The sequence below is a fragment of the Furipterus horrens genome, unplaced genomic scaffold (genome assembly GCF_987537825.1).
Source record: "Furipterus horrens unplaced genomic scaffold, mFurHor1.1.pri manual_scaffold_5, whole genome shotgun sequence".
NCBI lineage: Eukaryota > Metazoa > Chordata > Mammalia > Chiroptera > Furipteridae > Furipterus > Furipterus horrens.
The window spans coordinates 195,221,505-195,238,657 of NW_028327175.1; the positions used below are offsets into that span (position 1 = coordinate 195,221,505).

General features: G+C 53.5%; 1 protein-coding gene across 1 annotated transcript; it reads right to left on the reverse strand.

Annotated features, from left to right (window-relative positions):
- Nucleotides 1-12,963: 12,963 nt before the first annotated feature.
- Nucleotides 12,964-14,550, reverse strand: FOXI2 (forkhead box I2). Its single transcript, XM_090279572.1, has 2 exons — nucleotides 14,001-14,550; nucleotides 12,964-13,442 (listed from the first exon to the last, which is right to left on the reverse strand). Exons 1-2 carry the CDS (start codon nucleotides 14,548-14,550, stop codon nucleotides 13,000-13,002), a joined length of 993 nt encoding a protein of 330 aa, XP_090135698.1. The 3' UTR covers nucleotides 12,964-12,999.
- Nucleotides 14,551-17,153: the final 2,603 nt, after the last annotated feature.

Below are 17,153 nucleotides of genomic sequence, written 5' to 3' on the forward strand. Positions count from 1 at the left end.
TCACGGTGTCTCTTAAATCATTGATGATTGATTTTATTCGCCGGGTGACTTTTCTCATAGATAGAAGAAAATTACAGCTACTATCATCCAGTTGTCTTAGTTTTATAATAAGACCCAGAGAAGTCAACTTTGGTTTTAGGGTCACAGCTAGTGGACAGCAGAGGCCGAGCCGGACCCCAGTTCCCTGACCCCCTTGCTTACCCAAAGCAGACTGTCTCTATATTGTATGTTCAATAGTGGCTGGGTTGGGGGGCTTTGGAGAGCGGAAGAACATGGTCTGACCACGTGGAGTAACTATCAAAATGATGAAAAGTCCAGCACCAGATGGGAGAAGACATTGTTCGACCAACTGGTCGTCTAGTTCCTTCTTCTCTGCTGGACCCAGAGGCTAAGCACCTCCAGCCCCAGTTATGATCAAAGGGAAGCCACCCAAGGAAGACTCAGCTTATTTGCATTCCTCTCCCTCGCCACCTTGATCCGCAATTTCACTAACATAACAAAAGCCTTTTCCTGGGTGCTATTTGCAAATTTCAGGTCATAACACAAGCACGTGGCTGTCAAGTCTTGGAGGAAACGGCTGCGTTGTCTTCGCTTCAGCCCTTTTTATTCTGGTTGGACACGGGAGAGGTTGTTTGTGTCACACTGTCCTCCTAACATCTCACGCCAGGGTGTGGATTGAGTACTCGGTCACCTGCTGTCCCTTCCATGCTAGTGATGGGCCTGAAGTTTAAGGAAGGCAAGTGTTGGCCATGAAGTATTGAGATGCTCTCGGGAAAACGGAGGTCCAATACCCTTGACTTTCGGAGACATGGGGCCACTTTCTCCATGACAGCAGGGGACTTCTCCAGCCTGTCCCCTAGGAGCCCTGAGAAAGGCCACGCCAGAGAAGCCAGCTAGTAAGTGACTGAAAAATGAAAGATGGAGTCCTTCAAAGACAAGGGCACACCCACTTTTGGCGCAAGTGCCTATCGGCATCGAGTTTCAGATGAAAAGTATCAGTAAATAGTAGTTCTTTGTAGGTAAATACTGGGTTCAGGAGGCTGAGGAGCAGCACTAGTCTGCTCTGGTTGTAGGCAAACGGCTAGTCAAAGTGCGAGCCAAGGACTCAGGAGATCAGAGCTGTCCGGCATCCCTGGGCTGACCAACCCCAGAAGGGTGTGTGTGTGTGTGTGTGTGTGTGTGTGTGTGTGTCTTCCTGGGAGATGAGAAAGGCCTCCTTCCCGCCCACCCCCACCCCATGTCACCGCTTCCCTCCTTCCACATCCCTTCATCACTCTGTGATGTCTCTCCAGGCCATATTTTATCTATCCTTTATCTTCTCTGCTCTTAAATCGATGTTTATTGCTATGGTGCCCCCTTAGAAAACCAAGTTGATTGGTCTTCCATAGCTATTATCAACTAATATGTACAAATAGCATGCATGCGTCCATAGGTAAAATTTGCATATGTAATGATATATGTAGAACTCATGTGTGTAAATCCCAGCTCCTGGGCTTTGCAAGTGTCGGGGTAGGTGAGGTCTTGCGATCCAAGGCCCTCAGGTGAGTAGATTGCATGTGTCACAGGCACCAATGGCAGGAGACTGACGACCCCGGTGTAGCCATCAGTTACATGATGCTCCAGCAGAGCTGCTAACAGACGTGACCCCATCAGTTAAGCTGATTTGTGCTCGGGAGGTGGACCTCCAGGGGCAGAGGGCGGGGGTGCAAAGGGACCCAGAATCAAATCCTCCTGGCTTAGGTCAGCGTCCTGTAGTGGCCTGTTGAGGGCTCACAGGTCAGGGGGCGACCGGCACGCAGGTGTCCGCCTCAGCTGGTCCACGGGGAAGATTGTGATGGGAAGAATCTGCCCTCTTCAGGATTGTTTCTGGAAGCGCAATGGTAATTGAGGGGTAAGAGACAGGTGGGTTTTGTGGTTGTGGGAAGACTCCAGCCACATCATTTGGGTCCAAATGGTGGCTCTCCGCTTGGTGGCCAGGTCATTTTGGGCAAGTGACTCAGCCCTCTCTGTGCCTGTTCCTTCATCTATGAACAAAATAGCAGGCGATTCTACTTCACAGCGGGAAGGTTCCATGAATTAATTTTTTAAAAAGTCAGAAAAAAGTTTTGCACATAGTATGTTCCCACTATTATTACAAACAGCCTTTTAGAAGTGGTGTGTGCCCGAAGTGTAAATAATAAACATGCATCACCCCTCTACCTGCGCCAGGTGTTTTTCTGGGCACCTCGGGTAGCATCCCGCACTCTGTCCTCATGGAAGTCATGGGAGATGGCGTGTCTTCGCCGTGGGGAAAGAGAAACCCGGGAGCCGGTGCTTCAAACAATTTCCCCCAAGTCGTCCTGAGGGTGAAACAGAGCCTGTGTGTGACATCAGCGCCACATCCCTTCCCTCCACCCCATCACCTCCAAAAGGAAGTGGGCACAGCCATGGCCTCGCAACCCCTTCTCCTCGGCCAGCCCCTGTGGGCACTGGAAGCGTCCACCCCTTTGCTGGTCTGACTGGGCATCAAGTCTCAACAGCCCAGGTGACCCGGTCCCTGCTCAGCCTCCCGGCCTCATCGCGGGGCACCGTGCCATCCAGAGCCGTCACTTCACTCAGGCCAGCTTCCTTCCAGCCCCCAAGCCTCTGTCCCTGCCTGCTGCCTGGAATGCCCTTCTAGCCTCGTACAGATGTTTATTTAAACAAAAGTATGGCTCACAAAGCAACACAGGCAAATGGCTCGGAAAACAAGCTCAAGGATGTACATTTATTTTGTTTGTTACTGGGCTGCTAGAAACTGTCTCTCCCTGCAAGAGAAAACAGCCCAGGAGACAGGTTGTTTATTCCTCAGCAGGCTGAGCTCGGAGGGCTGTTCATCTGACTAAGTCAGAATAAACGGGACTCTCCCTCGTTCTTCATCATTAATTGGAGAGGCGCCTGTGTACCCTGACATTCAATGCACGGAGGAAATGGCTCCCCGAAATGTCAAACAGGTTTACTACAGAGCCTGTTTTAATTTCTCAAAGGCTTACGGAGCACGGAAATTGGTAAAGCGGTTTTATAAAAATGGTGCGAAATCATAAAAATGTTTATTACAGGGTGCATTGTAGTGGTTCCTAAAAGAGCCCGTGATCAGCAGAATAAACGGGAAGGAAACACACCAGGCCTTTCTCCCTCTCCGCGATTTGTCCTTCTACAATGTGGCTGCACAGAGAACCCGCCAGGGACAGGCGCCCCTGGCCCAGATACTTGCGCTTAAAACATCTCTGGCAGATTTGGTTGTGAACATGTCAGACGGACGTCTTTCTTCCACCCTCAAAATTCGCTCAACTTCTGTCGGGGACAACGGTCACTCAGAACCCGAAGTTCATTTGTGCCCAGCTGCGAAGGAGGGCTGTGGAGCTCTCTTCCAGGTAGCAGCCAACCAGCAGTCTTTTGTTAAGCAAGTGCTTGTTAAGCACCTACTATGCGCTAGACAGTTTGCTCCCGCGGTCAGCATACTCTCCTTGAAAAGGGCCATTTTAACGCAGCTACCTGTCCACCACTTGTACCTGCAGAGCAAGGCAGCTGTGTGACCAAGCCTTTCCTTCCTTGTGACCCACACTGACATGGCCTCAGCCCTGAACGCCGCAGAGAGACGCTAGCCAAGCCCAGGCTAGAGAGAGAGAAGCCATTGGACGGTAATGACTCACACTCATTATTGAGCGATTGTAATGATTCAAGTGAAACTAATGACCATTTTTTCTTTCCCTCAAATGAGGACTTTGTGCCAAACTGCATTTTGATGATGCTTGAAGGATAGTAAGAGGTCATTTAAAAACATTTCCCAATTTAGTGTTCCCTTTTTATAATACTTTAAGAATCAGTTAGATTTATAGTGAATTAAAACATGTAGATGTCTAGCCCTCGCTCGGTCGGTTCTATGTTTGTGGCTGAAGTGTGTATATGAGTCACTGAGCCCTCCTAGGATAATGCTTCCTCCAAACCTACTCTCTCCAAGGTCATAGGGTCACCAGTGTGATGCTGAACAATGCTATGTTACCTGACAGCAGGTCAGGGTCCTGCTGCTGCTGCCCGCTGCCACCCTCCAGGCAAAATTCTACAGACAAAGGTTTGGTGATAAAGGAAAAAAGGCTTTCTTCAAAAGCAGCCACTTAAGCCTATCAAGTCACAGGTTTAATTATTTAAGCCTGTCAATTAAGGCTACACTCCTGAGTTCTATCATTCTCCTGTTAGTTTCTGTAGGGTTAGTTTACAAACTAGAACAACATACTACACAAAAGATACAGAATTTTGGAAGAATGGCAGGTTTCTGTCTCAGACACTGTTACTTCTAGAACAGCCAAAGAATAAACCTGCCACCCTCTGCCAGGGCAGCCCCATCTGAGGCCATGCCTGGAGTTCCTTCCCATACAAAACACCGTCCATTGGGGAATGCAGGCAGCTGCAGCACAATCATCCGGGCATCCTTGAGGAAGAAGAGCCTGGGAGCCTGAGCCCTAGCCTGAGCCCGATCCAGAGCCAGATCAGGAGCCAGAAAAACTCAGGAGCCAAAGACCCACCCTCTTTTTATTTTCATTGGCTCTGGAGGCATCACCTTCTCAGTCAATCCCATCCTAGACAGCTTTCCATTGGCTCAGCAACCTCCTTCTACAGCCCCTCCTACTTCCCCCCAGCGATCTGATCAGATCCCTCTGTATCACTGCTTCGCATTCTACACTCACATTCAGAGCAGAGGAAGAGGAGGACCCTTTGCTACCTTCCTGGGAAAACCAATACCCTAATCAGAGAGGTCAATATTACAACTGGTTTGTACAAGCCGATGAAATGGGACCTTCCTATTCTTTCACCCCATAACCCCTGTGGGTGAGGGGCCCGGCTCCTAAAGAAAAGCCCGTCCTCATGTCCATGGTTAGGGTGGGATAGTCCTAGTGGCAACTACCGTGAGGACGCAGCGGTGAGCCCACGGCCTCCAGAGCCTTCCGCGTGCAGGGGAACCGGAGAGCCACACTCCGAAGCAGGCTTCATGGAGGCTCGGCTGGGGCAGGAAAGTCGGGTGAGAGGGGAGAGAGGAGCCGCTTGGGTCTGAGCCCCTCCCTCACCCTGATCCGGCCCATCCCCAGCACACAGCACCCTCGTCCGTCCGTCCGTCTGGTGGTCTGGATACACGTGACCTCCATTTGCACAGGCAAACGGTGCAGGAAGCATGGCTTTTGCCCAACAGAGCCGGATGGAGTCGACCTAAGGGTTTCATATAAATTCAGTTAAAAAGAGGTTTTGTAGCTATAGACCTGTATTTCCACTGTTTACCAACCTATCTGTAAATAGAAACTGAGGCTATTCTTTAGCATGACATCAGAAGACATCGTTTTTGAAAATATATTCATTTTTATCACATTTTATCCCTTCCCATTTCAAGAGCACAATAAAACTTGATGACATGTGTAATCTGATCAGATTTTTTCCTGTAAACTTGTAGAAGCTTTAAGTTCAATATTGAGATGATTTTCAGTAAAATGTCTGAAGCCAACAACAGGGTGCATTTAGGAAAGGAATTTTGCTATCGAAGGTCCCCTGCAGAAGCTGGGGTGCAGCATCAGCTCTGAATTACTTCTGCTCATGTTCAAAGTGTGGAGCTGGCCGAGCCTGGGTCAGGGCACAGGTGCCTGCAACCACCCGCATGGTGAGATGTATCCTCGCAAAAAGCAACAGCCGGGTTTATCTGGGGTCTGACTGCCAGCTCACCGTTCATCAGAATTTCAGTGTTGGAGTCTGCGGACAGAATTCACACAACTGTGAAGATTGCCTAGACCCAGGTGACATTGGAGTGAAATAAAAATGCTAAGGACAGTGGCTGAAGACCCTCTTTCCCAGAAAGGCTGTCATGGTGCTGGTCACAGGCTTCTTCCTCGGAAGCACCTCCATGGTTGATCTGGACTCTTCTCCCCTTCCCAGACTTCTCCCTTCCTGGACTCTTCTCCCTTCCTGAACTCTTCTCCTTTCCTGGACTCTTCTCCCTTCCTGGACTCTTCTCCTTTCCTGGATTCTTCTCCCTTCCTGGACTCTTCTCCTTTCCTGGACTCTTCTCCCTTCCTGAACTCTTCTCCCTTCCTGGACTCTTCTCCTTTCCTGAATTCTTCTCCCTTCCTGGACTCTTCTCCTTTCCTGGACTCTTCTCCCTTCCTGGACTCTTCTCCTTTCCTGGATTCTTCTCCCTTCCTGGACTCTTCTCCTTTCCTGGACTCTTCTCCCTTCCTGAACTCTTCTCCTTTCCTGGACTCTTCTCCCTTCCTGGACTCTTCTCCTTTCCTGGACTCTTCTCCCTTCCTGAACTCTTCTCCTTTCCTGGACTCTTCTCCCTTCCTGGACTCATCTCCCCTTCCCTAACCCTCCCCTCTTCCTTTTGATTTTTTATTGTACTTTTTCCCATTACCATTTAGTCCCCTTATACCCCCATCCCCTGCCAGCACCACACTCTGGTCCATGTCCATGAATCCTTTTTTTTCCCCTTGGTCCCTCCATTCCCTCACTTCCCCCACCCCCTTAGCTGTTATCTGCTCTCCATCTCTGAGTCTGTCCCTGTTTTGCTTGTTAGTTCAGTTTGTTCACTAGATTCCACATATTAGTGAGATCATACAGTGTTTGTCTTTCTCTGACTGGCTTATTTCACTTCTCCCCCCCCTTCCTCCCTCCCTCCCTTCCTCCCCCCATCCTTCCCTTTCCCCCCTCTTTTCCTTCCTTCCTTTTGGAATAACCCAATCTTTATTTCTCCTGCTTTTTAGGGTATAAAAATATTAAGAAGTATATTTTTACACTGCTCACCCATGAGTTGGGTTCCTTTCAACTGAAGGAATCTGTGTTCCTAAATTCCAAACCTCAGCTCCAGAATTCTGCCGTCTTGAAGATTCCCCTCCGTCTCTAGCGATCACATTTATAAAGCATCGGATTCAACACCTCTGTGATGACCCAGACTCTCTGTCAATGCCCGCGGCACCGTGTCTGGTTTTGTGGAAACTGGTCCAGTGGCTGGTGAACTAGACATGGTGTCACAGCGACAATGGGCCATTGTACACGCGGTCACGCTGAAAGCCTTTTACTGGGGGCCTCCCAACAGGCCCCCCGAGAAGCTTCGAGGGTGCCGCGTGAAAGCTGAGCTGAAGAGCAGGGTCCCCCCTAAGAGGTCTGAAGAATCAGGAAACAGCCATTGTCCTAGTTACTTGAAAACGTATGACGTTTCCCGGCTATGAAACTCATTTAAATTTCGTGCCTGCGATGAACGCATCAATAGGGTGGTGTGTGCGCTAACAGACTTACACATTCAAACCCCGGCAGTGGAGGTGCCTGCCACGGATGGAAAAGCATCTGGTTCACAAACATGTTATTGTTGTAGATCCTTATGTTTCTGACATTTCATACATGTCTGTCATGGATTCTACATACTAACCAGGGCACTGCAGAAAAAATTAAAGCAAATGTAAATAACCACCAAAAAAGTTTAGGGGCAAAAAAAAAAAAAAAATCTTTTAAGAATCGGGCAACAGGGGTTACAAAGGACAAAGCCTAGCTATCAGAGAAATAAATCACAGGGACATGGCTTACAGTGTGGGGACGATAGCTCATGATACCGTCCTGCATATTTGAAGGCTGCTAAGAAAGGAGACCTGAAAAGTTGTCATCACAAGGAATAAAAAGAACAGTTCTGTAACTATATGTGGTGATGGGCGTTAACCAGACGGGTGGTGGCCAGCATTTCACAGCGGATACAAAGATCAAACCATCACGCTGTACGCCAGGACGTGTGTGCCTTGTTAATGATCTCAATAGAAAAGAATCGCACAGCAAGTGCTTCTTTGAATGTTCCTCCTCCCCTTAGAGTCTCTTTCTGGCGTTGCACTGTTTAAGTAACATGAGAAAGCGCTTTCAGTTTCCCCGGATTAAAATATGTGTGATTCATCCTTTTTTTTTTAATCGGAAATCAAAACTTCTAAAAAGCAAAGAAGGTGCTGTGAACAAAGCAACGAGGCTGCCCTTGCCCCACGCTGGACTGCAAAGAGGGCACCAAGCATGAGGCACCATCTTTCAGGGACCCTGAAACAGAAACCCCTCATTAAAGTGGTCGTTGTACTCACTCCAGAAGCCCCCCTTCCCTGAACGACCCGCCTTCAGGCTTCTCACAGGACAGCACACACAGCGAAGGGGCCCCTGGTGGGAGGAGCCCAGGGGGGTTTGCTCAGGTGCAGGAGTTAACGCTCCCCCTGGGCAGCGGGACTACGAGGGCGCGCAGGGGTGAGGGGCCTCTGGTGATGGACAGGTGGGATGCGTTAGGGGCCTGAAGACAGGCAGACCCCTGAAGGCACCTATAGACGGAGATTTTCAACCCTGTTCATCTTCCGGTACACGGAAGCGAATTACTAAAACTCTGTGGCACAATAAAAAGTGCATCTTTTGCCAGTCCGACAAAAAAATAGGTATAATTTTCATTCATTCACACTGGATGGCTAGCGTGGTATTGGCTTTTGTCATTGTTTTATTGGACAATCTAAGAAGAAAGAGGTGAGTGCCCCTAAGTAAACAGTCAGGGGCTGCACGTTTTAAGATTGCTGGCGGCACAGCCACTGAAAATCCCTGGTCTAGAAGAAGGCAGTAAAAAATGTCTCACCCACGTGGTCCTTGCCTCGCCCCATCTTTGAGTCTGTTAAGCCCAGGCCCCTGTGGAAGGAGCTCGGAAACAGGCTGTAATTTCTGTCCCCAGACTCCGCCTGCTGGCTGGGGAGCAAGGCCTGCCCTGGGTGACAGGGCTGAGTGCTCCCCGCTTGGCTGGCATGTGCCGGGGCATCGCTGGCACAGATGGAGTTGGCCTCAGATGAAGGCGTGTGTAGTTGACCCCTCACCAAGGTGCGGCCATGCAGGTATCAACCTAGACCCCCCGGGAAGTCACAGTGCCATCGCCATGGCTTTTGTGTTCCCAGGAAGGACCTTGGGAAGCCTGGCCCCACCTTTTACCAGCCTCATCTCCTACGGCACCGCAGGACTGTCCTCTCACGAGCTCCCCACCGCCTCTGCACCCAGCCCTCCAGCATGGGGCCCTCTGCACTGTGACAGTTGTCCCCAGGGCTCTGTCCCACTCATGTTTGTATCTAGAGGGTCCAGCAGGAGAATCAGGCCCCTCATAGGAGACTGGGGGGCTTCAGAGGGGCCTCTGACCAGGGGGAGCGCGTGGATGAGAGGGAGGGTGCATGGCAGCCTTAGGGCACATTATCCTTCCACCCGTCCATTCAGCTGTCTGCACTGGGCTGTTACCGGGAAGAAGTTGGCAGGTCCTCCCTGCAGCGACCACAGATTCAGTGGGGGGGTGGCGGACACACCCCACCCAGGGGCTGCAGCCGCAGAGTGGAGGGGCACCTCACTTTGACTTGGGGTGTCAGATAGACTCCTGTGAAGTGAGGTCTCCCTCAAACCTGGAGGAGGGTGGGGATGCAGAGAAGGCAGGGGCGGGCTCCATGGGTTCCTTTGGACGGATGCAGCTCTGCATTCATTCTCTGTGGCTTTTGGGAAACAAATCAGCCACTGGGCCTCTGTTTCCGCACCAGTAAAATGGGGACAACGATACATGCCTCACTAGGGAGTTGGGGGGTGCTTAAGAGATCATTAATGTCTAAAGCATTGAACAGACTCCTTGACACTTGATGTTCAATCAATGTCTGATGGAGGAGGGTGGAACTCTTGGCGGTGGAGAAAGCCTCAGTGACTCACCAGGTCAGTCTTCTCTCTACTGTGGAATGGGTCTGATTCTGGTGGGGTGTTTTGTTTTTTTTTTTTCTGGGGGTGGGGAATGAAATTCTAATTTAACATACTCTGCATTTACACTTCATGAACTGGTAAAACCAGAACTCTTTCCCGCTCTTTGTGTTGATCCGCTGATGATACCTGGTCAGAGTCACTTCCTTGCAGGTGCCAAGCAAGTCACCTTGAGTCGTGTTGTTTAGCAAATTTCCTATTAAAGGAAAAGGAGCTCCCAGAGCATCCACTAATGGAGGCAGAGATGCACCAAAGGCATCCGCACCCAGGAGCTCTGGTGAGGGACAGCTCTGCTCGTGACTTGCCACCTCCTGTCGCCTCAGAGGACGGATCTTCTGAGAGGACAGGTTTTGTGTTAAGGCTCCTATGTGGGGCTGTGGGGAAGGGAGCAGACTTGCCCCTGCCCTGGGCAGGGCTCAGCTCCTGGCCTCAGTCACAATGAAGTTGGAAAGCTGAGAAGGCAGGCGCATCCTGGTTGGCAGAAGGTGAGAAGCTCCATGCAGGGCATTTGAAGACCCAGCACCGTCACCGTGTTTACAAACGAGATGGCTCGATTGATTTGATCCTGATGCCATCATTCTGGAGCCACAAAGCCACAGTCCAGGCTGACATTGCCTGTCCTCTGCCTCAGCGCAAAGCTCTGCATGGAGATCCTCTTCCCCCAACAACTGGTGTGTTTCCAGGGCACTGTATCATTCATTTTATTTTTATGCTGTTTGGTCTTCAATCACTTGAAAGGTTCCACTTCTGTGTGGCCATGGACAGTTCCCAATACCCTGGCGTCCTGGCCATTTGAATTGCCCTTCCCCTCTGAAGTTTCAAACACCCCGTTTCCCCATTTGAGACTTTTCAGCGGCACTGAGACATTTATTCAAATTGAGAACGGATTACACCAGTGCTGCACCATTAGACCCCAATAACATCCCAACGCTTAGGCTGATTTTACAAATGAGCTGGAAATTTCTAACACTTCGCTATTTCAAATGCAACAAGGGACAGAAGGTGGAAGAGAGGGGCCTGGGCACCATGATGCGGTTCCAAGGCCCAGGTGAGAATTCCTGGCCTCGGGCAGCAGCCCCCGGGACTGACCAGGGGGGCTTGGTCTTCTGTGCGCCCACATGCAGCCCGCTTCTGAAACTATGGCCAAGGTCACTGAGTCCCTGCCAGAAGAAATTACTTAATTAGATTCTTGCAACATCCTGTTTTGCTCTGTTTATTGATTTTAGCACGCTTTCTTTGCTCTGGGAAAATATTTCTTTGGGACAATGAGAAGTGGCTGTAAAGGTGACTGGGCCAGGTCCTCCCTCTCTCATGTGAAAACACATTAAGACATATGGACTGTCATGGAGAGCAATGGATCCTGAGTTCCAAATACCCTGCACTGCTAGAATGATCTTAAACCATGCATTGTTCATAAATATTTCATTTGGTTGATTACACTATTCATGGTATAAAGATTGAATGGATGAACAATTTTTAAACCACAAAAATTGATTTTCAGTCAAATAAACAAGTTGAAAAATATTTTTGAAGTTTATTTTCTCTGTTTTAACAGAAAATCCATTGCTGGAACACAGAAAACCCCCTTCACCCCAATTTCAAGCAGTCACACAGCTATGATACAACATTTTCACATACGTATATGTCAGCCCGTTCTCTGAAGGTTCCATCAATTGTCAAATTGTACATTGTATTTTTCCAACACTGTCACACTAATTTAAAAAAATTATTTCTCTCCACGTTCCCTGTGAGTGCAGAGTCTAACCTGGGGACGCCAGAAATAGTGGTGGGGTTCTCAGTGTATGTACATCCAAGTCACAGGTACTGGTGTTTCTTTTTAGCATTTTAGTTCATTAAAAAAGGCTCCAAGTAAAATTATTTTATTTCTAAGGTAAAGATTTTCTTTTCTTTTTCTGACCTTTGTTAATTATATTACATTTGGGATGGGTTGTAAGTTTGGCTGGGCAACCTGAGATCACCAACAGAAGAGGGGGCAGCAAGATGAGATGTTGAGGAGTTAGCGGCTTTGTGGGTGCCCCGGGAACTCAGTGAGACATGACCAGGGCCAAACTCACCCCAGGACTTGACTTGTTCTATGCAGGCCTCAACCCCCTGCCCCACCCCCACTGTCCATCAGCTCAGGCTCCCTAAACCCTCTGCCCTCCTACAAGTCTGTCCACGAGTCCACAGTGTCTTCTCCCTGATCCCTTCTAGAGAAAGCACCCCTCTCCAGAGCAGGGAATGCACCTGCCAAGTGCCCCAAGCTCCCCCAGGCACCAAAATGACAGGGGTGGCTGGAATGTGTATATGTCCCTGGGGGGGGGGGGCAGCTGCCAGAAACTCCAGGAGAACCAAGGTCAAAATGTCACCTCTTAATGGCTCCAAAGATAAACTTCAGGTAAATACAAACTGGGGAGGAAGGGGCTTAATTCATGCAGGAGGCGGCTGCTCAGCTGTGTCTTGGGAGCCGCTCCCTCCAAATTGCAGGATGAAGGGCTGGAGAGGAGACAGGAATACAAGGGGGGCTCAGGCCTCCCTCTCCTGAGCATGTTTGAGTGCAGGGGGGTGGGGTGGGGAGCCCATCCCGGGACTCCTGGGAGCTGGGCACTGCTCCTGTGGTCCCCAGAGGCACCTCCAGGACAGGGTCATTGAAATTGGGGCTGAGTGGCAGGGAAAGAGGCTGGGATCCCCAGGGTTTGCTGCCTCCTGGCAGCCCCACTCCCTTCCCCATGGGCAGTTCCAGCTGTTAGAAAGTCCTCACAGTGCCAGGCCCCCTCACCGCACACCGCAGAGGAGTGCGGAGGGAAGGGGGCTCTGAGCCATCGTGTGGCCAAGCTGCAGATGGGGTCCAGGCTGCCCTCCCACTAGCATGAAGAAGAAGGCGCTTTGGGATGCCCCAGCTCCCTCCAAAAAGCTGAGGCCGAGAGCCACCTCTGGTCCCTTTAAGGCGGACCCCCACCCCCACCCTGGGAGAGCATGGGTCCCAGGCCTGCAAACTGGAACTGAAAAGGCCGGAGGAGGGAGCAGGCAGAGCCCACTTGCCCCACCTGAACGGCTTCCTGGGTGAGGGGCCTGTGAAGGCGAGGGACGGGCAGCCTTGGCTCAGTTCTGCCTGGGGCCCTGCGGTCCCTCTGGGGTCCTGCGCTCTGCGGTGGCAGCACGTGGGGTTGTCATCCGGTGAGACATCTGGAGAGGGCACTCAGGACAACCCGCAGGCTCCCTTCAAACCTCGGTCCCTTCCCGACTGTAGACGAAGTGACCCACACGGAAGCCGGTGGCCACCGTCTGATGGCCAGTGGGGAAGCCCGGCGAGGGGCCAGGGGCTTGGGCGCCGTTAGCAGCGACTGTTGTCGGTCTCCCGAAAGAAAAGTCGCCCGCCAGCCCTCCGGGGAAGGCGCCGAGGCCGCCAGCCAGGGCGCCCATGGCCGAGGCGAAACTGGAGAAGCAGGAGGCAGCCTCCGGTGTGGGCGGGGAAGGCGAGGCCTGCGGGTCTGGGGCCGCCACGCCCAGGGGATCCGGATCCAGGGCCTTCGCTCCTCCCGCGCTCCTGGCGCCGGAGAGTGCGGCCGTGCTCGCCTCCCCTCTCCTCTTCCTCTTCCTTCGGAAGTTCCCGTTGTCAAACATCTTCTCACAGTTCGGGTCCAGGGTCCAGTAATTGCCTTTGCCTGCGGAGGAAGGAAGAGACCAGCTCAGAAAGTCCGAGGTTTGACGGGCCGTGGTGTGAACGTGAGACATGGAAGTCAACTTTAGAAGGACGCCCCCATGGCCCCACCATGAGCCCTCACCCTCTCCAAACCGCGGGGTGACACTTTGTACCGGAACGAAGGGGCCTCCATGCACAGCCAGCCTGGGAAGAACTTGGTCGCGCTTCCCAATGCGGCACCTTCTTCGTCCCACCAGTCCTTGGGGGTGGCATGGTCTCCCCCCTTCTACAGAAAGGAACCCGAGGCCCTGAGAAGCAGATCCGAAGGTCTCCCACCGGGCGGCTCCCGAAAGCGCGCAGACATTTAGAGACGCACAGAGGACCAAACTGAAGTCAGGGCCTGCGGGTCTGTTCCTGGCCCAGAAGTCTCCTCCTCCCGCCCCTCCCTGCCTCAGTTTCCCGGGCTGTGCAAGCGAGAACTGGGCGGTCCAAGGCCGTCCCTGTCCCTCAAGGGCCAGCAGCCCGGCTGGCCGCAGTGATCCGCGGAGTCCCGACGGGGCGACCCGCGTGCCCCCGTTACCTGGGTCGTCCTCGTCCCGGGGCACTTTCTTGAAGCAGTCGTTGAGCGACAGGTTGTGGCGGATGGAGTTCTGCCAGCCCGCCTTGCTGCGCTTGTAGAAGGGGAAGTTGCCGGCCACGTACTGGTAGATCTGGCTGAGCGTCAGCTTCCGCAGCGGCGCGCTCTGGATGGCCATGGCGATGAGCGCCGAGTAGGAGTAGGGAGGCCGCACCAGCCTCAGCAGCTCCTGCTGGCCCGAGAGGCTCAGCCAGGCAAGGTCTGCGCCCCCCAGGCCGCTGGGGTTTCCAAGGAGAGGGCCCGGGGCCGCGTAGCCCGGGGGCGCGTAGGAGGGCGAAGGCCCAGGGCCCGGCGCGTAGGGCGCGGGGCTGAGACCCGGCCACAGGCGCGGGCCACCGCCCGGTGCCTCCAGGTCACCGCGCCCGTAGCCAGCGGGGTGCGACGCTGCCCGGGCCTGGCTGTGTGGGGCCGAGCAGACACCCGCGCCGTCGCAGTATGTGGCCATGTCCAGCCGCTCCCGAGCCTGGCCGGGCGGCTCTGTTCCGAAGCTCATGGGCTCTCCATCCGCCACGGCCGCCAGCAGCTCCCAGCGCGGCCCGCCGGCCCCGCCCGCCTCCCTTTAAAAGCCGTCGGGTCGGAGCTCCAGGTGAGCTTAGGTGTCGAGCCTCCTCCCACGCCAGCGTTAGAAGAGTGACGTCTCTGTCCCGCCCCGGGTCAGCTTTCCGCCCCGCCCTGGTCCCTACCGCTTCTGGCCATCCCCAAACTCCTCCACCCCGTTCCTCCTGCGCCTCGAGCCAAGTCGTTCTCTATCTTTGCCACAGGCACTCTGGGTCCCCAGGGTCTCCACCGATCACAGCTTCTTCAGTCCCGCAGCCACGGTTGCCCCAGACCCTCGGGCAGGTACCCCATCTCCCGAAGTCCAAGGTGCGGCCCCCTGGCTCTCCCACGGGGACCTGCCCCATGCGGAGCCTCCAGATCGCCCTGGAGGGCCACGGTGCTGGGCAAGGAGTCGTGATGACGCCCACAAGTGTCGCGGGGCTGGGTCCACCAGGAAGAGCAGCGCGAGGGCCCAAGGCCGAGCCTGGCTGGGCGCGGGCAGCAGCGCTGGAGCCAGATGGAGTCCCCGCGTGACAAACGCGCGAAGGCGAGCCCAACCCCTGTAAGGTGCAGACACTGGAAGCGCGGGACACCCCATCTGCCCAGACACACCTTTGCTTCTCCGAAACCGAGGGAGCCAGGGATCCGCCTGGCTTGTCCGCACGGTGGTCTTGGGCCTGGGGTGCAGGGGCTGGCAACTCCTTCTGCTGCTTTTCACGGAGAGGGTCTCTCTGCAGGGCGCGCCCGACAACATCAGCTGCGCCCAGGGTCACCTGGCCCCCGCAGCTCCTCTGGCAGCCCCGAAGCCACTCTCCGGACCGTGGCCCCCCACATTGCCCGACTCGCCCGCTTCCCCGCTGCAGGCTCTGGGCAAACAGTCCCCGCCAGGCCGATACGCCGGAGGGCCGGGTGCCCAGGAAGAGCGCCGGCCTCCCGGCTCCGGGATCGGATCCCCGGCCCTCCTGCAGAGAAGGGAAAATTCTCGCTGGATGATCCAGGTTCAGGGATGGGAAGGGCCGCATCACTAGGAAATTCATCGGCCCCCACGTTAGCGCCTGTCTCATGGAAATTAGTCTCACCCTGGGACCCTCCTCAATATTTCTTGGTGCTGTGGATCCTCAGAATAAATTTCAATTCATTTTAAAAACCAAAGGTCCAAGTCTCCTGCTCCTCCACCCCACGTTTGGTGTGCGGGGGGGGGGGGGGGCAGTGGGGGGAGCGAAGGATTGGCTGGAGGGAGAGACTTGGGCTCTGGAATTAAGGAGCCACCCACCAAGCACTGTGGCAGCCAAGGCCGCTCAGATCCTAACATCAAATGTTAAGTAGAACAGCCAACCTGTGGGACCGTTTCACAGAAGGTGGAGGGAGCGTCCCTGCACTGGGGCAATGGCCTCTCGCTGTGGAAGTGCCAGCTCCTTAGGAAGTGGTGGGGCTTCTTTTCCTGCGGGTGGAGGCCAAGGAGGCTGGTCTGGGAGGGAAGGCCTCAGCTGGTTCCTGCCTGGGCCCTACAGCGGGGGCACCCACCTTCCCCTCCCCGCTCCGCAAAGATTTCCAACTCTTGTCTCAGGACTACAGTAGTGGTGTTGCCATAGCTTTCAGGAGCCCCCTCTGCTGAGACCATCACTGCAGGGACAGTGTGGGTGTGTGGGTGGGGTGGGGGGGACTACTCAGGCTGAGAAACACTTCCCTGCATTTTCCTCTTCTCTCTCTCTCTCTCTCTCTTCCCGTCCCCTCCCTTCCTTCATTCTTTTTTTGGTGCCCCGTCTGCATTTTCTGTCTGGAAACAGCAGCCAGAACCCTCTGCCTCGCACTGTAGCCATTTTCAACACGTCCTCACAATTGTAAACACGTGGTGCCTCTGTAGATGTGACAAGACTTTTGGTAACTCCATCTTAAGGAGAGTGCCTGTCACCAGCAAACGTGGCTGCAAGCTTGATTGGGACGTGTTCCTTATGGGGCCAGCCGGACGTCAGCGTCTGTCCCTTTACAACCCCACCCCCACCCCCCGCACACAGGGACAGCACTTAAGTTTGCAGAGGGCCCAGCAGGCTCCATGCCTGACTTGTGAAATGACTACTGGTTAGATGGCAGCCTTCCAGAAACATGCTTATGAGGATGGACTGCCACAGAAGTCACACAGCTCTCTGCCTTCACCTGAAGGAAGGGGATAACAGAGGAGAGGAGGGCTGGGACTCGCAGCCAGGCAGGCGGGTGTGCCTGCCTGCAGGCGGAACCCCCCAGGATGGCTTTCTGTTCCCTGCTGAGTGTGCCTGCAGGGAGGGACCTGGAACAGCCCTGCTGACCTGCGGGCATCCTTGTCAGGCTTTAGAAGGTAGAAGGCTCTAATCTGGGTGGAGAGAGAGACACAGGGATGTGGGAGGAAGAACTAACCCACTGTTATCTGTACTACTGTGGTAATAAAATCAGAGATGTTGAATTTTAAAGAACAGCTCAGGTCATCTCCCTCAATGTAAGAGGATAAAAAATAGATGACAGTTCTTTCCGAGTTCCCTTCCATTTTAATAGCTCTTCTTGTGCTGTGAGTACTGGGCACTTGTG